The following is a 25,732-nucleotide window of genomic DNA, read 5'->3' as shown; positions in this document are numbered from 1 at the left end:
CACAACCACCTTCTTGATAAGGAATAAGCCTCAGAGATCAGAAGAGATTTCGCTTTTTACCAGTGGAAGAACCAAGCCCTATACCCATTATGTTTTGCTTTTGCTACAGACATCTATGTACCATGCCTGTGGAGAAACAGGGAGCGGAAAGATGGGAAGAAACCAGCATTTCCACAAACATGATTTCTTCCAGCTTTTTTTTCCCCCACCCAATTCTTTCGTTCCTAGTTAAGCAGGGTCCTATACAAGTCCTGCCATTCGAAGCATCACTCTCCCAAAGCACAGCCGTCAATACCCAAATCTGACACATTCAGATGGGGGAATGCTGAATTTTCTGTCTACAAAGCCTGATGAAGCAGCATTTTCAGAGCCGTTACCAAAGGTGGCTGAAACTGGCCAAAGAAAATCCACAAGCCTTTAGCAGGGACTGACTGGTAGGACTAACTACTAGGCCTCGTTCCATTAAGAAACGAGGCTGACAAACCTAACAGCAATCTGCAAAATCTCCGTTGCTCACTGCCAGGCAGCTGGAAAAGGACCTACGGGACTGTGTTATATCTTACTTCACATACTTCAGCACTTCAAAATGCAAGTTCTGCAGGAAGAGTCTCTACAACGCGGTTTCTGAAAGTAAAGAGCAAGACTGTTAAAGCTAGAAAGAGATGATATCACAGCCTACCGCAATCTGTTGCTTGGATAAGCAAGTTTCTCTATGCATATTTATAAATATATTTATATAGTTCAGCTGATGAATCAGTCACCCTTTAGTGTGTAGATGACTGAATAAAAATCCTACCTAAATCCCCCTGAACAAAAAGAGGCAGTGTGCACCCCGGGAGATCAGGTACCAGAGAGCACATTCCCTCTGAGAAAGCCACCCTGAGCTCACACAGATATTTCTGGAAGAGTCCACATACAATCCAGCAGGCACTACGGCAGCATTTAGAATCACTCGGATTTTGAAGCTATTTGTTAAAGAGCAGAACTGAGCTTATTCTTGAAACACTTTGAACGCTGCCACATGAAACACTAAAGATTCACACAAAAATGAAATGAGTAATCTACCTTGTTTCTAATATAATCAGCTATTTCACAACTATAAATGAAGACAACCATTACAAAAAAGCCATTTATTAGATATATGTACATATATACATATACATGCAAAATGATTTTATACACATTTACACAGGTTCAATTATTAATACAGTGCAAAAATGTCTAAAAAGGTACCAGCCCACCTTCTACAAACTTAATAGGTCTTTGGGAGAAAGGAAATTAAAAAGAAAAACCCACCACAGAAAATGATCAGCTTCATAAAGTGACTAAGCACTGCAAATCTTTAAATTAATGAAGTCTATTCTTTGCCAATTTTCTTTTGTTGAGCTGCTGGGTGAGGAGAAGAGATTCCAGAAGACTTATCTTGAAAACTGACAGAATTAAGGAGATGCAATTCAGACTACATTAAACAGTTTGAAGTCGAACAAAAAGGGATGGATTCCTGTTTGGGGATTTGATTCAACACAGGCATAATCCCACGTTATGAGCCAGATTTCATGTACTCCAACTGCAAGTCATTCTTTTTTATTATATCTTAAAGCACTGAGATCAATGTAAACTATTCTATTCCTCTTGCTGTTTCACCAGAAGAAAAAAATTTAACCGTACAAATACTGAACAGATACAGGAGTCATTCAAAATGCTAACAGTAAAAAAAAGGGGGAGAAAATAAAGGTAAAATAAGGTCAAACTATGGATGCTCTGCCTCATCCCTGAATCACAATCCAAACCTAGAAAGTGCACAGATTCTAACACACATGTATTACTCCGTGTAGATTCCTTAATACGGTTTACACATATTACAGGGGAAAAAAAAAAAAAAAAAAAAAAGGTTGCAAAGGGATTAACAGCAAACCAGAGCTTTGGTCATTGAGTAGAAAAGATGTGGTTGCATCCTCCACCTAACCCACAAAAAAATTTAAACAAAGGCAGAACTGAACCAACTGGTTCTGTCTGATTTTCCTGAAACATTTTCAAGAAAAAGAAAATATTAAATAAAAGCTCAATTTAATCTTTAACCACTCCAATTATGTTCATTACCCAAGCCATCTAAACACCTTGTTCTACCACTCTTACTGCAGAGCTGTTGCTAACATCCCCTGGCAGGGGGACGGATTTGTTTTATGATAAAGCAAAGAGGCAGATGCTTGGGAAGCATCAGGAACATTACAGTTTCTTCCAGTCAGCTCAATACAAGGATGAGGAATAAAAAGCAGACAATGGTTCGCTGGCCCTATGCCCCCGCTGTAAATGCTCTGCGTGCCTTAAGCTATAGCAGGCGAGCTTTAGCCAAGCCTCCGGAGAAATAGGAATGCTCTTTTGGATTCTTCAGCCTGATGGAGGCTAAAAGGGTAAGAGCTGGGAGTTGGGTCATATCGCCAAGTAAAACTGGGACTGAACAGCAGGGAAACTTAAAGCTCGTCAGTACTAAAACCCCCACGTCCGTAGGTTCATCTGGGTGTCTTAAGGACAGTGGTTGAATTCTGGCTTCATTTCTCTTACACACTGGGGTGATGACAGACAAACACTCCCTTATAACAGAAAAGCATTCTCTTATGGCAGACAGCTCTAGCTGTTTTCTCAACTGCCTGCCTAAAATATTCCTCCATCATTCCTACTAGTCTATTCCACACAGTTTAAAGGATTTCGTTACGTTACTGTTGCAGTAAATGGGCTAATATGGGATGGAAAAGAAATACCTATATTTTACTACTAGAAAAAGCTCTGGCACCAAATCTCTTGCTGTCCTAGAAACCGCTCAGGTTGTAGTGGGCTGCCTATCGATGCCGTGGTTGCAGTCAGCTGCATCACAGAAACGCTTCCAAGGTACAGCACCACAGGTTTCTCATCTAATAGTCCACTGATACTCGTGTTTGCAACAGGAGATTTCAGGAAAATTCACTGAGATGCAAGAAAGTAATTTTGTGAAGTGTTTCTGCAATCTCAGGATGACAACTCCGCATCACGTTAATCTCTTTGCAACCACTAGAGGTAGAGACTATGAGAGAGGAAAATACATCTTTGGCGAAAGAGATGTCTGGTGGAAGAAGTGGGGCGAGAAGAAAACACTTTCCTAAGAAAAAGAATAAAAGAAAATCCAGGACCATATTTCCTCAATAACACACTTACAGTTCTCCACTTCTTCTCAGCTTGAATCTCTACAATGCTTCAAGGACAGCTGCATCAAAATGCTATGCATTTTATTTTTTTTTTTCCAACAGACAGCCTGTTCTAAAATGCCCATCTGCACCTCAGTAATTACATACAAGAATACCCTGTGCAGCAGAGGTTACGAATTTCAGCTCTTAAGTACTATATTCAAAAGTGCACACTCATAAATTCCTCTTAGTGTAAGAACTCAACACCATCAACTAAAGGCGTTTTATGTAATAAAGAGAACCTGCTCTTGCTTTCCATTACTGGAAATGGCTTTCTACTCACCAGCTACACTTTTTTTTTTTCTTAAAAAAGGTGAAGGAGTCAGTGGCCTGTCATAAGTAGTCTTGAAAGATTTATTATCCGTACAGACCAAGCGAATGTGGAATTACCCTTATACTAAGAGTGACCTTAACCAAGGAAATAAAGGCCACTTGAGCTGAAAGATCACTTGTATTCACTTGGCGTATTTTATGCTGCCCCAAGCATATTTGCAATTAACCAATAAGCACATACTTAACTACAATGCGCTGTTTAGCCAGGAGATATTTATAGCCTTTATGGTTTTTAAGAAAGCCACAGCCTCTTCCTTTCCTTCAAAAACTAGACAAACTACCCTGAAGCTCCTCCTAACAATTTTTCCCCACCGATACTGAACTGATCTAATTATGGCAAACTCCTTTACTTACATTTAACAAGAATCTTAACGCTTCACAAATTCTATAGACAAAAATGTTACCCACCACTTGTATCTTCACTTTACTATACAGTTTTAATATTTTCAGAAGCATTGGCAGGGCAAGACATTGACCTGCCAAACTGTTACAAAGCCCGTAAGACACATGGCAAAATGCTGCCTAGATGGTATTAGTGAAGGAGTAAAAGCCTGTTTACGGTAAGAGAGCCTCCACCTGATGATGACACCAGACAAGATCTACCATGCACAATTACCACACGCCATGTTAAATACATTCCTCACTGTATGTTTGACACAATTACAGTATCTTACTTTATTTCAAGTTGCTTTGAAATATCCTCCTTGCAATAACCATTGTCACGAATCTTTAAAAATACTCCAAGCTATTTTTGGCCAGTTTAATACCAACAAAAAAAAAAAAAGTTGTAAAAATAGAGTAGCAAACCCAAAGTCTTTTTCATACTCCGCAATCAGGCTGTTTCTCCATCAGTTGCCTCGTCAGTATCTGATAAGAAGAAAGAGATGCCACTCCTATGTGAAAGGCTATTTGCCAGAGGTTCCGTAATCCGTACAAGTAAATGTTGCATAAACAAACAGAGGAAAAGAGTACAAACGTCTTCACCTTCCTTGCCGAGCTGTAGAAGAGGTACAAGTAACACTACAAAAGGACCAGAGAGAGACAGCGTTAGCATTAAACTGTGTACATGCAGACAAAGGACACAGCTGAGAATTGCTGGCATATCCACGTCACTTGGATGTGCCTGCCATTACAGTGATCGCTAAGAAGCTCAAAGCTTCCCTTCAATTCCTATGTTGAAAGGTCCTCCAGGAATAGCCGGAGTGGTGGCCTCAATCCAGACCCTGCTGGCTACGCATAGGTACACCTACGGACATACGCATAGGTAGCCAAGAGACTTCGAAAGAAGTCTGTCGGCACAACTGGCATCCCTCCTGCCTGTCTCAGCCTGGATTACAAGGAGCCCAAAATCTGAGCAATTTTTGCAACACAAAGGCTCAGAAGCAGGATAACAGCAAACCCAAATCTGCTTCTGCCGTATTTGGTTTTTTGGGATAAGGGCTTCATTCTCTAGACTTGACTTGGTAGAAAGACCATCATTTCTGTTAACAAGTTTAGCTGAGGGTTTTTGGGTGCCTCTTCTTTTTAAACTGAAGAACAGGTGGAACCCATTTGCTAACCATGTGTGAAGAGCAACAGCCCTTACAGGAGAAAACTAAAAACCTCACAAAGTGCTGGCAGAAGAGTTACTTTTTTAACTCAGACAGTAACAGATCATGCTTTCTCACTTAAGGTCACAGTTTCCAACTGTTCTGATGACACAAGTAGAAAATAAGCATGGAGAAAGCACTTCACATTTGAGCTCAATTTATGCACAGCCATTTTGTGAAGATGACTGCTATAGGTCAAAAGGATAAGAGAGAACTCTTCTTTATTTAGCTTCTCTAGCTTCAGGTACTAACTGGAAAAAAGCAAGACAGAGCCCTTCTTTGTGAAGAATTACTTGCACCATGTATTCAGATGCAAATGAATATCTCCATCTTAAAGCTCTGCCATGAGCAGAGGTGTAAGAAGGCTGAAAGACACTAAATTGGATCTACTATGATACAATAAATAGCCCCTCCGCAAGTTTTAAATACCACAGATAAATAGAAGTCTTCAGATAGTGGTCCCCAAACCATTAGCCAAACGCAACAGTACTCAGCAATGAATACACTGTAGGCGTTATGTTACTCCTTCTGTCAATTAGTAACCCAACTACAGCAGCTTCCTGCAAGGATAGACTAGAAATTGAAGATTTTGCAAACAACATATTGCCCTCAAGTTGTGGGCCACTGTTTTAGTGGTTTTAACGTTAGTGCCTTAAATGTTTTAAGCATTTAAGGAACCTTTCAAGAAGAACCCATCTGGAGCATATATTTTCCTCATTCAAACTCTTCTGCAAAAGGAAGTCAGAGAAAATAATCCATTAGGAAAAAAAAAAACAACAAACATCTAAGGAAGTCAGGAACCACATTTGTCAAGAATTAAAAGTAACGTTTAATGTAAATTAGGACATTTTAAAATAACGTTGCTATCCTATATTTGCGTGGTCTTTCAAGGTAGCTATGCTACAAAAGCCCATCGCTAAGTCTGCCATTGTCAGAAAGCCATGGAGTCTACCCCTTTGGGAAACTAAACCACCTTTGGGCTAGCACTTGTTTATCACACTCGGCTCCATTTGACTGTGTCAAAACATGAAAGCACTGAAAAAGCTTGCAACGGCAATTTCCAAGGGTCAGATTGTACCTTTCGCTGTATTTGTCCCCCTTCACCGGAATACTTCAATGGAACCACCTAGGTAGGATACTGAAAATCTAACTGTTCCTCTGCTTAGTTGCAAATTATTTTGTCTTATACATTATAATATAAAAACAATCAGAAAGCATTTTATTTACAGTTAACATACCTGAAAAATACAGGCTAGAAAAGGAAGTAAAAAAGCTATCACATTTCCAATTCCTTCATGGTCCTCCTGTTTGGATTAAAAGAAGTGACAAACAACTACGTCAGCTACAGTTTTTAGCAAGTACTACTTGATATTTCAGAATGCTGTATTTCATCAAGTACCTCTCATCCTAGTTTATGTTGATTGACTGTAACAGCGTTAAACAGCAAGATCAATATCACTGAACAAGATACCAAGAACTGAGGCTTATGTGACAATTCCTGCTAAGTAAAACTGTGCCACCATACAATCAGGACACTTTTTTTTTCTTTTATTTTGCTTTTTAAAAGTTGTTTACTCTTTCACATTTGTTTCAGAAAAATTTACACAAAACCATCTAGAACAAAATAGAAGAATGGGGAAAAAAAAAAAAATAATAATCCAGCCAGCCTGGCAAGACTGAAATATTTCTCAAAATTTTAACCTCCCTAGAAAAGAATAAAACGCAATGTGCTACTGTATACAACAAAACACATGAGGTCTAGCAGGTGAGCAATCAATTGTACATTCCCTGGAGAAACAAGACACTTCTTGTGGAAAGATGTATGCCCTGCCGAGAAGCAGAACAGCCATCCTTAATCCGGTTACCCAAATAGCTCTCTCCCTTTGACTCATTTGCAGGTTCCAATTCAATCAGGGTTACCTGAAATGAATACTCTGCCAGGTGAACTCCTCGAATGAGATTCAAAGCTCCACACATGATGTTCAGAACAAGCGACAGAATCCCCAGGGGAGTCACAGGCTGCATTCTGTAAGTAGGGACTTAAAAAAAAAAAAAAAAAAAAAAAAAAGACCATAGTGAAAGTTAGCACTATTCCTTTGAATCGTCTAACTTAAAATGACTCAAATCAGCTTATGGGGGTTTTAAACATTTTCAAAACCTTTCATGCTTGTTCCAGAGAAGACCAGTTGTGAATAGAAAAAAAAAAAACTTTTTTTGGTTGCATTACACTGTTTAGTTCTTCAGACATCTAGAAATCAGCAAGAGCCCCAGAGTATTTTTTTTAAAACAGATTACGCAACAGAATTTTTTCTTGAGCTATTTGGCACTCATGTCTTCTGTTATGGTGCAGGTAAGTATTTTTCAGCTCTTCATTACAGCGGATTAGCATACTTCGCACTCTTCACCAGTCAGTAGAAAAGCTAGGGGGTTTAAGCACCCAAAGGTCTGGGAAAGAGCTTAGATTTCTGACACCCATAAAAGCAAGACAGCAATTGATCTCTTCCCCAACTAGTAATTCCATATTTCTTCCCACTGACAGTTTGAGGGTTCAGTCTGGTATAAAGCAATTTAGTTTCACCTGCATAGTTTCCACACAGCACGTGGTGCCCTAATCGAGCAGTTGTCAGAACACAACTGTAAGAGCCAAGGACTTTGATGTTCTGCTGATAGAATAGTTGTTGTAGGAGTTGTCAAGATGATACTACCCAGCCACAGCGGGGAAACGCCTGACACAGAACTGCTGCTCTTACCTCTGGACAAGACATAAGTCAAAACTGGGGCCTAGGAATTAAACGGAATGCTAGAGTTCTTGGACTTTGAGACACATTTTACAGAGCATTACAATTCCCTTTCTCCCGACCTGCCCACGTTTCACAGGTAACGAATCACCTCTCTCCTTCCTTTCTCACTTTGTCCAGTACTAGTACTTAACACCCACACCACCAAATACCATTTCTTCAGCACGATCTAATTGATACACACCTAATTAAGGTCAAAGCAATTATAATAAATGCATATTAAACTTTGGAATCTGCCATTCAGGGTTTTGGTTGTCCAAAAGCTCACCTATTTTTTCCCCCTAGCTATACTAGCCAGCCCAACAACACATACCACACCTAGATACTCACCTACATTTCATCCCTGCCCTTGGATCACCACAAGTAGAACACTGTCAATAAGAAGGATAAATTGCAGCTCAGATACCAAATTCAGATCTTCCCCTGCACCAGCATCCGTAAGATACAGGAAAGAACGAATGAGCCCTCAAGAAGTCTCCCCAGCTCTCAGGATCTTCTGCCCAGTCATAGCCAGCTCCTGACTGCTGCACATAAACTAAGCAACACAGCCTACCCTACTCTTGGGGCCTATAAGAAAGCTGGGGAGGGGCTGTTTGCAAGGGTATGTAGCAATAGGACGAGGGGCAATGGTTTTAAACTAGAGCAGCGTAGGTTTAGATTAGACATTAGGAAGAAGTTCTTTATGATGAGGGTGGTGAGACACTGGAACAGGTTGCCCGGAGAGGTGGTGGAGGCCCCATGCCTGGAGAAGCCTGGCTTGATGAGGCTCTGAGCAACCTGATCTAGTTAAAGATGTCCCTGCTCACTGCAGGGGGGTTGCACTACATGACCTTTAAAGGTCCCTTCCAACTCAACACGTTCTATGATTCTATGACATCATCTCTGCCTTCATTTCAGTGACAGATGAAACACCGTAGCAGCTTAAATACCGGAGTACTGCATGGTTTAAAATAGGGAAACTCTTGTGTCTTCTCCTTCAAGAGAGATTTTGATAGATGGATGTAAAACAAGTTTGGTGCCAAATTGTTATAGCAATATAAAGTATCTTTAATAAGTGTCTATGTAATTAATTTGTATGGCATGCATTCATACATCCCTAATTTCATCTCCAAAGCGGCTGCAAAAGGAACTGTATTAATTCCATTTGATATATGCCACGTTATGTAGCCATTACCGTATATTATCGTCATACACATGTTTATGTAAATAAATGGTGCAAGTAACCCTATCATTCAAAGGCAATTTTGTTTTTTTGCTATGCAGTGAAATTTAAGGTCCAAACAGTGCACTGAACAGAAGCTGTACCAGCACGTTTGTTCATTCACTGAGCTGAATATTATTTCCTATTATTTTTGATAAATTAAATAGTGTTCAGCTGTGTATCTCCCTCATGGAAATCTCCTAGTAAAAACTACGGTTTCTTCTTGCTCAGTTTCTAAGGTTTACTTCAGAGGCACACAGTGGCCCCCAAACAAAGAAAAATTATCAAGCACAAGTGTCATTCATTCTACAGGATCTTGCAAGCTATACATGCCAAAAATTTCCAGTCCCCAGGGAAGAACAATGCAAGTCTCAATATATCGCTTCTGCAGGCGTGGAATATTATGTAAAAGTTTTTGTTTTGTTTTGGGTTTTTTTGTGGGTTTTTTTTTTTTTTTGTCCAGTAGGATAAAAAGAATTGCTGTCACGGATGCAGGAGTGATTAACAATATTCAGTTGCTCAGGGTTTATAGTTGGTGAAAACTGATCTTTAAATTGTTCACGGTGGAGCTTTATTTCTGCTATATCATTCTGAAGTTTAATTCCCAAACTGAAATTGCGCAGAACAAGTCAGATGGGTACTGCTAGGAAAAAATATTACATTTTCTTGTGTGAATTCAATCCTATTTTTATAAACAGAATTTCATACTAGAACTTGTTATTACATTAAATTAGGGAACAAGAGAGTACAAGCACTCTTAGTCCAAGACAGCACAACTTTGCATAAACACAATTAAAAGTTAATTGGGATTCAAACTGATTTGACTCTTCAAGTAGAAAAGTTGTGCACTTCAGAGTACCAGATCCATGCAGAAGATGCTCTAGGCACTGTGGATTATCTAGCACCCAGCAAAAACGCACCTCCAGGTTTCAACATGTACAGAACAATTCTGTGAAAACACCCTCACACAATGAAGGAATTGAAACTTCTGCCTATAAAAGATTTTCTGAGCACAGGCCTCTGGCAATTTAACCGGGGACTGACATGAATGCCTGCACCACGCTCCATTCTGTCTCTTCAAGGCATAGCACAACAAGGGTTTGACAATGAGTCACATACTCAAAGCTCCAGATAAAGACAGCACAAGGGGTGAAAAATAAAATCAGATTCAAACATTTTAAAATAAAATCCGAGCACACAAAAGGCAGAGATGTGAGACATCTTCAAAAAACACCTTAAAAAGGACTCTGTGAAGGACTCCCTGTGTGCCTACAAAAGACTAAGAACATTCATCAAGGGGAGCGCAATGCTGCATAATTTAACAGCATGCTTACTAAACGAATAGCACAAGTTGTTCTTCTACTTCATAGAGCCCATTCTGATGTGAAAACTCTGCACAGAAAGCTACTTACACATCACATTTCTTCTGTATACACACCCCACCATCCTTCAGAGCTTTATCGGTTGTGCCCATTATTGAGGGACCAGGTGAGGCTTTTGCATCAACAGCTGAGATTGTGTAGACGGTGATCAAGGATACAATGCTAGTGTCTTTCTAGCAAGAACTGGGTTTAGCTAACGAAGGAAGGAACAAATAGAAGAAAGAATAAAAAAATAAAAAAAGAGGGGGGAAAAGCTCTTGTTCCTACATATACTAACAAGGACAAAACTGCCCTGACTTTTCAGACACCGCCTTCTTTCACACTAAAATGAAGAACTAGGGGACGTGATCACACAGTTCAAAAGAAGACAGGGACCAGCTACAACCACATAAGGAAGCTGATGTTTTGATCAATCCATTGATCAACCTATCTTCACTCTAGAACGCAGACACAATTAAATTCTGCTCTCCTGCAATGACAACGCTTCAGCTCAAGAAGTATAGCAGAGCCATCATATCAGTAACATTAATATGGGAACAAACACTATCCACAGAGCTAAAGTTAGATTCAGCTGGTAGGTAATGATGAGAGGAGAGAGAGACATAAGCCAGGAAAGCTGACTCCAGCTGAGGGAAACAGATGATCATAAACATGATCCTTAAAATAAAGGCAGAACGATCTGTAAGAGTATTTGGGTTAGACCAGAGAGAACAGCCAGAAATACAAAGCCAGATGGAAAGTAAAAGCAAGCAATTAAGAATATGGGGGAACTGAAAATGCATTTCTGATCTGTGGACACAAACTAGCTTGCAAATGTTTACTGGCACTGAAAGTGTTCATACTAGCGCAAAGAATTTCTAATCCCTGTCACATTATGAAAATATTTAACCTTCAAGCACAGTTCTGAGGAGTACTCACAAATCTGACTGGCAAATACAATGTTTTCAATTCTGTTTTTTCTTCCTCCTGGACACTGCCCCTCTATATTTAACTTAAAATACCTCTGTCACCTTAGATTCCAGCTCATCCATCAGAAACAATAAGAGTGAGCCTCTGGAACTCAATTTTATTAGTGTTTCATAAGCCAAGAACAACAACAAAAATAGAGGAAATACAAGTTCATGGCACTCCAGCTGCATTTAAACTGCCATGCTAATTGGATTAAAAGCATTTCACTTCGTAGAGGAAGTAGGCAGGACCTTTGAGTACGCAACTGAAACACAAACAAGAAGATGCCAATTTTACAATAAGTAGATGTTAGTACTTCTAGAAACAGGCAAAATGTCAGTATTCCTTACAAAAAGATCTCTTGTCAAGCCTCTATGAGTTATTTATACAGATATACATACCCTCTTTCAGAATTTTAGTCAAATGCATTAAATTTTAAAGAATAAGGAAAAAGGAGAAAGCAAAGAGGGAAGAACAATCCAAGATGGACAGTCTGGGAATGAGTTTTACCTTCAGTTCATGTTCTTCTCTTCTCAAGGCTGAAGCAACTCATTGAGACTGTAATTATGTCTATTCTATTAGAGTTTGCAAAAAGCGATTAATTAGGGGAGCTTCTTTTGTCATAGAAAATTTAACAAACAACTACTACAAAAGCAGGAGAATTAATTTAACATGGAAAACGCCAAGTCCAGTTACAATCAATTGTCCATATAGAGCAGCTGATCTAAAGCTTTAAAGAGACGCTACCACGAGTCCTTAGAGGCTCTGATGCATACCTGCTATAATCCAAAGACCACATGTTGTTTACTATGATAGAAAGGCAGTCTGTTTTCTTGGGTTTCATACGTGCTATATATATTTCTCAGTGTCAAAGGAACCACTGCTGTCAGATGTTTTTCTGTCATTTGCAAAGTTAGGTTGAAGAAATCTGCTGTCACCTGCGCGTAGCAGTAACTTACCAACCTCCACATGAACGCCTGCATGCCTGCCGTTAGTCATCCCATTCATCAGCTCCGTATCCTCTAGTTTCAGCTGAACCGGGGGCCGGAACTTCAGCTCCTCCTTAACCTTCTCCCAGTTGGCCTTCATTTGAGAGCGACTCACAGAGTTAAAACGGCATTTCACTTTCTGAATAATGTTATCTGAAACAATATATAAACATGCTTCAATTAGCTCTGCAAGTTAAGTGCTTTAGGTAATTACTAATCAGATCACGACATGCTTTTTTTATTGTTTTTCATTTCTCCCTTCATTTCTTTTCTTATTAGTTTCAGGTATAAAATTCCACCGCTGGTTAGGGAACAAAAACACCTCTCCTAGGTATTTTATATCACACCCTCTCCCTTCTGAATACTTTAAATCTCAACATCCTGCCTGCCCGTGGACTGAAAACAAGCGTTGTTCATATTCCAGGGTGGATGTGACACATCTCTCAAACTACCCATGTACTGCCATGAGAAACGATTCCGCATTGTGTTTTAACAATGTCAAGGATTAGGTTTTCTCCAGCAAAGAGACAAATTAATTCAACCTATATTTGAGTCATGAAGCAACTCTGACTGGCAGAGGCAATTCCACAGTGATTGCACCAACGTCTAAGCCACAGATCTATGTACAGATCACCCTTGCTTCATCTCTCACACTTTAAATTTAATCCCATTTGCAAGCAAATCCCTTTCCACAAACGCGGCTGCTGGTTTGACAGGAGTTGCACTGAGACCAAGTAGAGAATGTTGTTGCTCACACCTCCAGAGCTGAAGTACCTCACCGTGGATACTGCTACTTGCTATTTAATTGTGCAAAGAAACTGGAAAATTCAAGCTATTTCAAATGCTTAGGGAAATAAAATGCAGAAACATTTATGTAGATAAGATATCCTATAAGAAAAACCCATATCCTTAATATATTGTTATGCTAGAAGACTTGCATATGTTGACCACAGCGGCTACTGGATATGATACATATGTAATAGCTTAAGCATGAGTTTTGAGACCACACAAGAGGACTTCATGCTGTGCTAGAATACACAGTTCCGTAAGCATTCCTTAGTGAAAAATCCTATATTTACCTTAAGTCAGCCTGCTATAATTACGTGTAACTACCAGGCAAAAGGCTAAGATCTTACGCATCAAGTACATCTTAGATCCAAACACAGGAAAAATTAAAAAAACCTAAACGCCCACACAGCGACATTAAGTAGACTCAGTAACAAAACACAGTATGATATTAAAAATGAAGAGGAAAAAAAAAAAGGCATTTTTTTCTTTAAAAAGAGTCTTATGCAATTAAAAGAGGCTAGAAATTCCCCAATTCCTACTCAAGTTAAAAAAAAGGAGTAATTTGGAACTCAGCATAAAATTACATCGTACCTGGAATGTGCCCTCAGGGAATACACTCAAAATACAACATGGCTGTACAATATACTTTATATATGCTAATATGTGGATTTCTCAATCTTTTAAGCATGAGCTTAACACCATTACCGAAATCTGGACAGAAATGTGCTAACTTACTGCAATATCTTATCCTTTCCTAGAAGCGAGTTTCTCGCTGCAAGGGAATTGTGTTTTTCAAAGGTGTGAGGTTCAGTAAAGCAGCTGCTACTTGGCAAAAAAAGCATTTAAATCAGGTTAAAAAAGAAACACTAGGCATGATTCTGAAGTATTATACGAATCTAAGTCATGCCAGAAGTAAAGCTGCCCATAATAATCTATTCTGTCTTCCTTCTTTCCTGTACCCATCTGTCTCCTCTTGTCAGATTTTTTTTTAATTAAGACAGAAAATGTTTGAGATGTGGATTTTGTTTTCTTCTGTATCTGTTTATTAATCACCGCACCATTTTGCTCATCTATTACAGGGACTCTCAGGAACTGCAAAACCAATAATCTGATTGTTTAATGCAGTTACAAGATCTCCCCCTCCTCTTACAGATGCATGTAAAGGCACACACAGATCCATTTTTATGATCAGGCTTTGGCCAGGAGACAATGTTTAACATCATAAAAGTAGCAAAGAATTCTTACTATTATAGAACAAAGTTACAAACCAAATTCAAGAAAAGCGTACGGTCTGGAAGCTAAACTGATGCTTGTTGTATCATAGGAAGCAGCAAATTCCCATTGAAGCTCTTCCAGGAAGCAAAACGCCATGATGGTTGAGTAATTGCTGGAACAGATCGCCATGCAGGCAATATCCCCAGAAGAAAGGAAACTGAAATAGAAAAAAAAAATAATGGTAAGATCAACAATAAAAGGTAGAAGAGTCACGCTGAACATTGGGAAGTAAACTATGCTTTCTGTCAAAACAAACAAAATGCACAGACTGCGCTGAAAGAGCAGACTGCAAAAACTGTATCGTTCGCGCTGCTGAAATAGTCCTGCAGCCCCTGTAGCTCTAAAGCTTTTCCGTAACTCATCGAGTACGCCTTAGCATACTAAACATCACAATATAGATTTTTATGAAACTGCTACATCAGTAAAAACTGAGGATGTTATTTTCCCTGTCTGGCTTTAAATCTTGTTAATAAGAAAAGAGACGGCAAGCAAATATCCCAGGCAAGAAGATTTTGAAAGAAAACACAGTGGCTTTCCACAAACAAAAGCAGAAACAAGCAAGCTTGTGCAAAGGAATCAAGCAGATGCATTCCTTGCTCCCCTTGAATATGACAACTTCATATTAACAGCAAGAGATACCTGTTAACTTGCACCAGCCAAGACAGTCAAACACTGTTACTGCTAGAGCATCTGTAACAATTAACGATTAATTTGTAGCAGAAACAGCACAATAAAAACTCTACTCCAAAAGGGTCCCTCTAACGCTGAAGCTATACCTATGCATAAGCTTCCACTTACAGATGACACAAAAACCTTCTAGGAAACTTAATATGGGATTCATCTGACCAAAATGTAGGCGGGTACTGAAGGATGAAATAATTCACTCTCGACTAGGCTTCATTAAATAAGACGGGATTCAAGGCATCCAGTTCAGATGTCAGCACTCATCGTGTAGATGGCTAAACCTCCACAACCCCCACCATAATTACAGATTGTAATTATCTCTGAAAGACTGAGGAAATTCTCCCTTATAGGTTAGCTGTTTGTTAGCAATATTCCAGTATAAAAACAAAGTTTTGAAGATGAACGATTACTCTCTCAATTGTCTCTCTTTTCTACTATTTATATATTTCATCCCCCTCATACAGAAATACTTGTGGTTTCTATTTTCTCACATTTTTATTTATTCGTTGTACTATGTGTTTGGGATTTATGGTTTTGATCAGCTCCATTACAGCCTAGTTGCACTGGTTATGTTTCCGAAATTCCTTTTGTCCCTAGCTCACAGCTGAGCATCAACACCATGCCTGTGTAGAACTACCTTTCACAGTTGTCAATAATTTATAGCCTTTTTGCCACGGATCTGTTTGCACTCTTCTCATTTCAGAGCCAGACGCATAACTACTTCTGCAGAGACTACAGAAGATTAAAAGCAGCAGAACACGTTAGCATTAAAGGGCACAAGTTCACTTTGAGGGAAAAGGAATTAAAATGCTAATCTCAGCTCTTCCAATTGATTCAGTGTAAGTTCATGTATCTTCTTTCTCCAATCACTCCCCCTAAAAGCAATACTTATTTTTTTAGCTCAGGGTCACTTTAAAGCTTTCTTACATTTGCTAACCAGAAATGCAATCACAAGCTAAAACTCATTTTTAGAACAGAATTAAAATCAATAATAAATGAAAATTTGTCATCTCTGAATGAAGCCTTAATTTGTAGAAATAAAGGCTAGTAGATCCTTTCTCCAATAAATAAAAGCAAAGATTTATAATTCCTCCATACAGGCTATTGCTTCAGGCCTCCTCAAGACACACCCGTCAGCCAGAGCTTGTAGAGACTTGAACCCTGCTGGTATTCAGAAAATGGAGTGGGCAGCACGTAGGAGGGAGACAGGGCAGTTCTGTGCGAGCCAGAATCAGAAGCGCAGGGGCCTGAGAGAAGGCATCAGCAAGACTTGGCAGTCACTGAAGAAAAGGGTTTAGACTAAACTACGTAATTCCTAGGCACCAGAATGCCATCTCAGAAGGTATTTGTAGAAGTCCAAGATACTCCAACTGCTAATAGTAACAAGTATTGCCCATCAAGCAGAAAGCACTCACTACAAAAAATAACAACATAAGTAATTCTTAACTTATGCTTACTGAACGGTGTGGCTCTGCTGCTGAGAAATAAGGTTTCAAAGTACTTCTCAAAGGTTACAATCTAGACGTGCACGGTAGGATTTCAGGTTGGAGTAAAGCACTATAGAACATACCCAATCCTTAAAGTTCAACTAATCCCCAGAACAACCATTTCAAAAATTAAAGTAAAAAAACGAAACAAATAAAAGCAGGGACTTACTGTATGCTAAGGTCACGTCCTTTTGCCGTGCCTCGACTTGGATACTGCGCCAGAATTGAGGATAATGCTTTTAATCTCTTTCTGCATTCCAGAAAGTCCCGGTTGAAATGAAAATCTGTGGAGGCTGAGAGGGGAAGTCCATCCCTCACCCGCACCACACAGGCAAAGAAGATCATGGACATTCTCCACTGGAGTACTCATGAGGACAACCTGACCATGAAATATTAAATTAGGTTAATGGCACATTAACAGATTTGATATTAGTTACTTACAATCCAATATGCTAGCCAGAAATAAGTCAAGATAAGAGTTTATTCACCGCTGCTACTGAACAGTACTTTGTGTAACACCATTGCCACTGAAAGGCAATCAAACTGTTCTCGAAGGTCACAGCTATGTCCATTTTTTGCCTCTCTCAAACAGAAAGGTGATGCTGGGGATTTGACAGGGGAATTATCTACCTGAAAAACATCAGTATTTGCCCTCTTTCTGCTTTACCTCAAGCATCAGAAATGCCGATTAAAGTTCTTGAAGGTATTTATGGAAACCAGCTAACTCCCACTGACACGCTGCATCTTCACCAATATCCCAAATATCATAGAACTATAGAATGGTTAGAGTTGGAAGGGACCTTAAAGACCATCTAATTCCAACCCCCCAGCCATGGGCAGGGACACCTCCCACCAGACCAGGTTGCCCAAAGCCTCATCTAACCTGGCCTTGAACACTTCCAGGGATGGGGCATCCACAGCTTCTCTGGAGAACCTGGGCCAGTGTCTCACCACCCTCACAGGGAAGAATTTCTTCCTAATACCTAATGTAAATCTCCCCTCTTTCACTTTAACCTTTCCTCTTTCAGTTTAAAACCATTACCCCTCATCCTATCGCTACACTCCCTGATAAAGAGTCCCTCTCCAGCTTTCTTGCTTTAAGTACTGGATATACAGACAACTACAAACAACAAATGGCTGCATTAGCGTTGCAGTTATCTGATTTTCTAGTATAACACACAAATACAAAAATAAATTTTAGGCTACAGCCCATCAGGGTCTTTGTAGAGAATCAACTAGGACTAAATAGAGAACAAAAGTTGCCCTCTCAACTTCTTACTCTTTAACAGGTCACAATCTCCCATGAAAAGTTATTATTGGGATTTACCTGGTACATTCAGAACACACAAGAGATCTGTCCTTCAGACATACCATGAGTATTCAGTCCAAGATGTTAGAAGACTAACGCAGCAGCTCACATAATTTCTGAAAGATAACCATAATGAACTTTTTAGAAAACTAACTAATGATCTATATGCACATACATATTTACAATGTAAGCTCTTCCATGCAGTGGGTAAACATATCCTAGAAAGTATTTTGCCTAAAGGAAAACAATTAATTTTCTTATCCAATATATCAATTTCTAGATGCATTCAAAGACACTATGAGATGATATGCAAAATATTTCTGATGCCCCAATCACTGTTTTTAAGTTATCCTAGCTTCCTGTAAAAGAGCAGCTCTACATCAGCAGACTTTGATTATCACAAACAAGTAAAGAGAAAAAAAAAAAAAAAGAAAAAAATGCATTTACTCTGCTTCAAGCAGACTACATAAATGAATCATTACGGGGGAAAAAAATATCAGATTATGACCTCAAACTTTTGATAGAGGGAATGACTGCCTTAAACAGCCCTGTATCAAACAATTCATTATGATGCTCAAAGTTTCTTTGAAACATGTGTCTTATCATCAAGTGTTTCTCCTGTCTAAGAAGGTAAGAGAGCAAAGTCTCTCCTAGTTCAGGCATTCATAAACTCTCTCACCTCCAGAGCTGCTCTAACATCTAATAAAGGTTGGGTTCTTACTACAAGCAGCACTAGGAGAGTCTCGCTTCTGCTCCACAGGAATCATTTCAACATAACTTGTAGTAACTACCCCTGTGTCAAAGGTGGTTGCAATTTGCCAGCATATAAAAGCAACTAACAATTTTCAGAAACCATAATTGCACATAACTTGTTTCCTTAGAAAAGGAAATTAAAACTACAGAAGATCACACATCACTTGAGAAGTGTTATTTTGAACTTTTAAAATGGAGATTAACGAAGAATTAGATGAGTTTTTTTTCCCCACTCTACCTCTCACAGTTCTTCTCCAGTAGTCATTTGAGTTGTAAAATCAAACTAAGCTCACTAACTTCATTTCAGCATGCATCAAAGCCAATTTCAATAATAATCAGGATTATTACACATCAACTTGAAACACCTCATCAGTCTTCAATGTGTTGTGCTAGTGGCCATGAAAAAAACAGCTGCTTAAGCAGAAAGCTGCTTAAACTTTAACATAAAAGTGAAATGAAAACTAAATAGAAAATTGCCAACTCAGAAATATTAACTTTAACACAGTCAACTTTTAAGTATGCTGCTTAACTCTGCTCCAAACAGCAGAGTTTTATGGTCAATGGTCGGTAATGCTGATGAAGTATAAGTGCAAAATACCCCACTTGACAAACACTGCAGAGGCATTGAACACTCCCATTTACATTTCAGAAACAGTCAGAAGATGACCAGGAAAATGGAAAGACACCAAACCTGGAAACCAAAGACATTTGCTAAAATGTGTCTAGCCTATGAAATTATTCAACTCACTATGCCACTAACAGCAAGAGTTTAAGATTAGGATAAATAGTTTTTTTTATATATATATATATATATACACACACAATATATATTCATCCCTAGTGTTACCATCACCTATAGTTAATACACATATAAATGTATAGAACTTTCCAAGACATACAAACCATCATGCTTCAGAGGGTAAGGCTCTCCCTAAATATCAGCTGCCCACTAGAGGGATTCTCTCTTCTTCTGTGAAAGATCTGGAATCAGTCACCATCAGGAAGACTTCCAGATTAAATGCCAGACTTCACTGGAGAAATGAGTCAATGCTCCTTCCTTGCAGAATACACCTGCTGTAATGTACTACCAGACTATTGCTGCTGCATTCATCCAAAAGGATTGATTAGTTTTGCCACTTAAGGAAATGAGGCTCACATAACCAAGCTGTAGGTGCAAGTGGAACAGATCTCTTGCGTGCCTTTTGGTTTTGTGAAAATAGGCAAACGTGTAAAAAGGAAAGGCACATCCCCCACAGAGAGAAAGGCTGATGCAGTGACTCAAATTTAACAGAGAGCAGGTGAGCGCAACCTCAGGGCAAAACAACTAGAAATGTGTTCGCTGGTTCTGCTTCTTATAGAGCTCCCATTTACACGGTCTAAAGGAAGGTTTGCATAGGTAACACCCTACTCCCCAAAAGAGAAAAACATGTGAGATTTGAGCACAGTACTCTCTAAAGACTTATGTGTTAAAAAAAAAAAAATACAAGTTTTTTTTTTTAATTAAGGGATTTATTTGAAACGTAGCACAGGTGACACTAAAAGAGGCGAGAGCCAACATGACCTCAGGGAAGAGGGCAAAGCCTGAAAATAAATTCACGCAACTAGTTTGCCTGTCTTTTGTGTAACTCCTATCACCACGCACCAACCACTCAGACACATCGAGCCCTCTCCTTTCCTTTTCCACGTTCCTCCAGCCTACCTACCCTGGCACTGCACCTCAACGAGGCTTTGGGTTTTCCTCGTCCTTTTTCACAAGCCTCTTGTTACTTGCACATTGGAAGGCGCTCAGTGCCTGTGGCAAATAACAGTTACTATGTCACCTCCCTCAAAAGTTCAATTATTTGCAAACCAATCTTGCCACGTCACCTGTAAGCGAACACATACTATCACAACTTATTGGACTGATCAAGGGTACACGGACCAAGTGAATCTATGATCTTACTATTTCAGATCGACCTACCCTTTCCCTCTCCAGTCTCTTTTTATTTACATATGATTAGCAGCCCAAAGTATCTGCAACGGACTTTACGTGGCAGACCTTTGAACTTAAGTCCCGAACTTTGACAATGTACTTTTGTCTTTTGATTAAGCAGATATCAAATCTTTCACTATTCAAAATTAATAGCATCATGTCAGCCCAGCTATTTCACTGGCACAAAGCAGGCAAGACCTTAAGAAATATTTCAAGCAATTGTTTCAGAAGAATAAGTTATAATTTATGACTGAAGGGAACAAAGCTTGTTTTTTTCATTCTTTGAAACACCTGCACGTCTAACAACACTTCAGAAGAAAACTGTTCGGTGTCAGACTCACATTAACAGTACATATTTACCAGTCTTATAACAAACAAGACTTTTCAGGGTATTCCCGCAGTAGGCAACTGAAGTTATCTGAAGCACATCCCTCACTACCTCAGTAGCGGCCAACTCTCTCCAGTAACTACACAGGGATTATTAAGGCAGCCTTAATCAGACCTCTTATACTTTACTGTACTGTTACGCAAGCTCCTTCAAATAAGAAGATTAGACCCAATTCTCAAGCGCCACACTTCTCCAAATGCCAGGCAAACTCCTACCTTATTAGAAGTACTGTATTTCCTGTACTTAGAAAACAATCTACTCAAAAGGGTCTGAAAGCTAATGCATAGTTCACGGAGGGAATTATTTTAAAAGAAATTATTCAAAAAATTATTTTATCTAAGCAACAAAAGCAGAAGTTTCCTTCTAAGAATGGCATAACACTAACAAGGACTGTCCTACTCTCAAGCATTTGTCTTCTCTCGCTGTTCAGAGTCACATCTCCCTTCTTTCTAGAGGTGGCACGTGGGACAGTTTCAAACCCAACGACACCCAACCATTTCTTCAAGTTCTGATCTTCCTACTGAAGAAAGAGCAGAAAGCTTTAGTGGATGTTACCATAGTCCAGGAGGCTCCTGAAGCAGTCTGTGAGGTTTTCTGGACACGTGATAGCTTGATACATGATTATAACTACTGCATCTCATGCAACTTTCCTCAGGTGGGTCAGTTTCAGAGGGAGTCACAGACTGATACAGGTGTGATGCCAGGATATAAAAGAGATTCAGGTTGACTCAATCAAACACAAAACATTTAATAGAGCTCCAGCTCAAGTACTGGTTTCACTCTCAACCAACAAGAAGAGAAAAGGAACTGAGACATGGTTTATGAGGGAGAGTTACTACTTCTCTGCAGGATCACAAGATGGCTTTTATCCTCTTCTCACATATATAAAAAGGCAAATCTGAAATGCTGTTAAATTTCTCATCTTCCAAGGCCACAGTAACTGTATCCATTCCCACCTGTATTTCTTCCCAGCTGCTCTCCCTCAATGCTCACAGCAGTGCTGACCAAGCTACTGATATCACAGCCCTACAGCACGATAGCCACTCTCCCGATTTAGCAGTCAATAAAAACAATTTGAAAGCATGATGTTATCTCAACTTTTAAAACAGGATTTATGGATATCAAGAGCCTTCAGGCTCCTATAAACCCTAGAGAATTTTTTCTTATCCCCAAAAGGAAGCATGTAGAAAAACCTTACCACCACAAACTTGTTCACACATACTCCGATGAATTACCATAAATAACGCGTATTACACAAAACTCAAACCCCATTAACTGCGCTGCCTCAAAGGAGAATCCTCCTAACCCTTGCCCAAACCACACTGACACAACTCTGGAAGGCTCTGAAGCTCTCCCCATACATTAATCTCTCAAAAACATCAGACACCTTATCTGCTCCCCAGTATGTACCCACATCCACCAATCTGCACCTTGAAGCCTCCTAAGAGCCCACCAGCTCACCTCCAGAGCTTCACCAGCCCAATTAATTAACAACCCATCCTGTTCCACTGGCCTTTTTACACTTACCTAACCTTTATTCATCTCTCACTCCTCAATAAACCCAGATATCCTGAAACTCTTGGCACCCTGAAAGCCACCCCCCACATAAGGGCACTCTCATACTGACATGTCTCCCCAAACACCCCTCAAGCACCCTAGACACCCCCAAGTCTTACTGCAATTCCACAGGTCCCAAATCCTCACATAGAACCATTTAGGTTGGAGAAGACCTTTAAGATCACCAAGTCCAACCGTTAACCTATCACTGCCAAAACCACCACTAAACCACGTCCCTCAGCACCACCTCAACACCTCTTTTACATACCTCCAGGGATGGTGACTCAACCACTTCCCTGGGCAGCCTGTTCCAATGCTTGACAACCCTTTCGGTAAAGAAATTTTTCCTAATATCCAACCTAAACCTCCCCTGGCACAACCTGAGTATGTTTCCTCTTGTCCTACAACCCATTACTTGGGAGAAGAGACCGACACGTTATCCCAGCTCACCTCAAGACATCCCTAGCCAAACCCAAGCCCTGCTCAGAGTCTCAAGTCCCCTGACACCCCTCAAGCACTCCAAGGAAGCCCCAGATCCTACCTCCATAGGACAGAATCCCCAACCCAACAGATGCACCACTCCTGCTCACCCCATCCCCACATCCCTCCAAACCCCAATCCCCTCATCGCCTCCCCACACCCCTCTCAAGCACCCCAAACCTGCCAGAGGAACGCACACCCTCACACTACCCCTGCTCAGCCCGGCTCCCCGCCTCAGGGCCCATCCCTCCCCTCACACTCCCTCAAGCACCACACACACCCCCGGGGCGGCACGGCTCAGCCCCGTCCCCGGGGACCCAGAAGTGGACGGAGGAGGAGGAAGGGAAGGAGAAGGCTTCCCCCCAACCCCAGAACCCCTCCGCCGCTCACCTGCCACGGCCCCAGGCCTCTCCCGCCGCACGGCAACGGCGGCGGCACGACAACACACCCCACCCGCTTCCGCCCACAGAGACGGCGGGGAGAGCGTCCGCCGCGCGGGGCACGCCGGGACGGGGGAGGCCGGTGCAAAGGGCGGAGGGGAGCCCCGGCCCCGTTACACACCCACGGCACGGGGAGAGGTGGGGACACCGCGGGAAGCAGCGGCGGGATGAGCTTGGGCCGCCGGTGGTGCCTGGAGCCCGGTCGCGGGAATGTGGCGGTTCCCCCGGGCTTCCCTCAGCGCCGGGCCGGGGTCGCAGCCTTCAGCCCCTACAGGCCACCCGCAGCAGGTGGTCACACAGGGTCAGGTCTGGGCACGGGCTTGACCCCAGGCACGTTGGCAGGGGCAGGGGCAGGGCAGGGAGATAGGCATAATTATGAGAAATAGCATGAGTAGGACTAGGGCAGTGATGGTCTCCCTGTACTCGGCACTGATGAGGCCCCACCTCAAGCGCTGTGTCCAGTTTTGGGCCCCTCACTACAGGAAAGACATTGAGGTGCTGGAGCGTGACCAGAGAAGGGCAACGGAGCTGGTGAGGGGTCTGGAGCACAAGCCTTACGAGGAGCGGCTGAGGGAACTGGGGGTGTTCAGCCTAGAGAAAAGGAGGCAGAGGGGAGACCTCCTCACCCTCTGCATCTCCCAGAAAGGAGGGGGTAGTCAGGTGGGGGTTGGTCTCTTCTCCCAAGGAACAGGTGATGGGACAAGAGGAAATGGCCTCCAGCTCTGCCAGGGGAGGTTTAGGATGGATATTAGAAAAAATTTTTACACTGAAAGCGTTATCAAGCATTGGAACAGGCTGCCTAGGGAAGTGGTGGAGTCACCATTCCTGGAGATATTTAAAAGAGGTGTTGACGTGGTGCTGAGGGACGTGGCTTAGTGGTGGTTTTGGCAGTGTTAAGTTAGCGGTTGGACTGGATGATCTTAAAGATCTTTTTCAACCTGAATGATTCTGTAAGATTAGGACATGGGCTGTGGGTGCTGTCGTCTTGGTGGGAGCGTGCATCCATCCAAGGCTGAGGGACCCACACTGGAGCCCGTCTAGCAGCCAAGGGAGGGGAGGAAACAGTGAGGTTTTCACAGTGGTACAATGCAGACACCAAATCAAACGTGAAGCAGCCTTCCCAGGCTCTTCTGGAAGCCGATGGCTGAAATAAAACTAAGCTGTCTAGCTCAGTCCTTGTGCTGGTGCTTCAAGAGGGACTCTGTACTGCTGTGCATCCTAGGTGACAGATGGGTTTTTCTAATTACGAGCTGCTGCAGAAGTTGAACTGGGATTCAAAGTAGATTACCTTCTTCCTTCCTTCTGGTGGTGCCAGGCATAGAAAAAAGTCAGGAAGTTCTGCATCTGGAATGATACCTGTGCCGCATTGCAGTTGTCGTGGCAGTAACACACCACAAATTGTCTTCTCACAGCATGTTCATCTGAAAAAACAGCAGAATAAAAAGAGTGAAAAATAAATAAATAAATGTTACTGGGCATGGGAGCTCTGAATCATAAATCTTGATGTGGGGACATTATCTGAGTGTAATCAAGTTGTTGCTATTTCTAAGCAATAGCAGCACTGCTTAGCACCATGTGAGGTGAATAATCATTGATGTTCTGCTGTTCTTCTAACAGCTTCCCCTCATCAAAACACATCATCACGCTGGTGCAGGTCTAGCTTGTTTCACAGTCTGATTTCATCCCCGCTGAGGGTTGCTGCTTTGGATTCTTTCTGTCGGTGAAATGAAATATCCAGCTTTAGGGGGAAAAGATGGATTTGGGATTCTGGGGAACAGCAATAGATCAGCTTAATTCCAAACACTTCTTTCCTTTCATCCATGCAGGGTGTTGTTTGCCCAGTTCCCATAGTATGGTGGATTTTGATCTCATTCACTCTGCCTTTAAAGGGAACATCTCTCCGTTTACTAGCACCACCGAAAGAAGTAGGTGTGGTGTTTGGTAGGCTTTTTCCTCCGGTTTGGAGGCCTTCGTTAAGAAGCTGGTGACCAAGCAAGTCCACAATACAGTCTGACTACTCAGCAGTAGCTGCATCCGTACTCCCAGGTGTGTCAGAGGGAGCCGTGCTGCCACCAAAGCCAGCATTCTTCTCCCTGTGACTGGCAAAACTATGAGCTGTTACACTCTGTTAACAGCAGCT

General features: G+C 41.1%; 1 protein-coding gene across 2 annotated transcripts; it reads right to left on the bottom strand.

The window, feature by feature from the left end:
- Positions 1 to 1,832: 1,832 nt before the first annotated feature.
- SEC22C (SEC22 homolog C, vesicle trafficking protein) lies at positions 1,833 to 23,659 on the bottom strand. 2 transcript variants are annotated; one of them, XM_063324299.1, is made up of 8 exons: positions 23,543 to 23,659; positions 18,021 to 18,118; positions 16,863 to 17,072; positions 14,516 to 14,679; positions 12,429 to 12,611; positions 7,061 to 7,179; positions 6,379 to 6,444; positions 1,833 to 4,571 (listed from the first exon to the last, which is right to left on the bottom strand). In XM_063324299.1, the coding sequence occupies exons 3-8, from the start codon at positions 17,042 to 17,044 to the stop codon at positions 4,371 to 4,373; spliced, it is 915 nt and encodes a 304-aa protein (XP_063180369.1). In that variant the 5' UTR covers positions 17,045 to 17,072; positions 18,021 to 18,118; positions 23,543 to 23,659; the 3' UTR covers positions 1,833 to 4,370. The 2 variants fall into 2 exon arrangements, with proteins under 2 accessions (XP_063180369.1, XP_063180370.1); XM_063324300.1 differs by having other exon boundaries at positions 18,065 to 18,118.
- Between the last annotated feature and the right edge of the window lie 2,073 nt (positions 23,660 to 25,732).

The sequence above is a fragment of the Chroicocephalus ridibundus genome, chromosome 2, assembly GCF_963924245.1.
Source record: "Chroicocephalus ridibundus chromosome 2, bChrRid1.1, whole genome shotgun sequence".
NCBI lineage: Eukaryota > Metazoa > Chordata > Aves > Charadriiformes > Laridae > Chroicocephalus > Chroicocephalus ridibundus.
Note: the sequence above shows the minus strand (reverse complement) of the source record. Positions and strands in the feature narration are given on the sequence as shown.

Excerpts from the sequence above, each read along its gene's own strand:
- SEC22C (XM_063324299.1), bottom strand. The coding sequence starts at position 17,044 with ATGTCCATGATCTTCTTTGCCTGTGTGGTGCGGGTGAGGGATGGACTT. Across the intron at positions 14,680-16,862 it reads GGACGTGACCTTAGCATACA|TTTCCTTTCTTCTGGGGATA; the intron begins GTAAGTCCCTGC and ends TTTCTATTTCAG. Across the intron at positions 12,612-14,515 it reads GTACGCTTTTCTTGAATTTG|ATAACATTATTCAGAAAGTG; the intron begins GTTTGTAACTTT and ends ATATTGTTTCAG.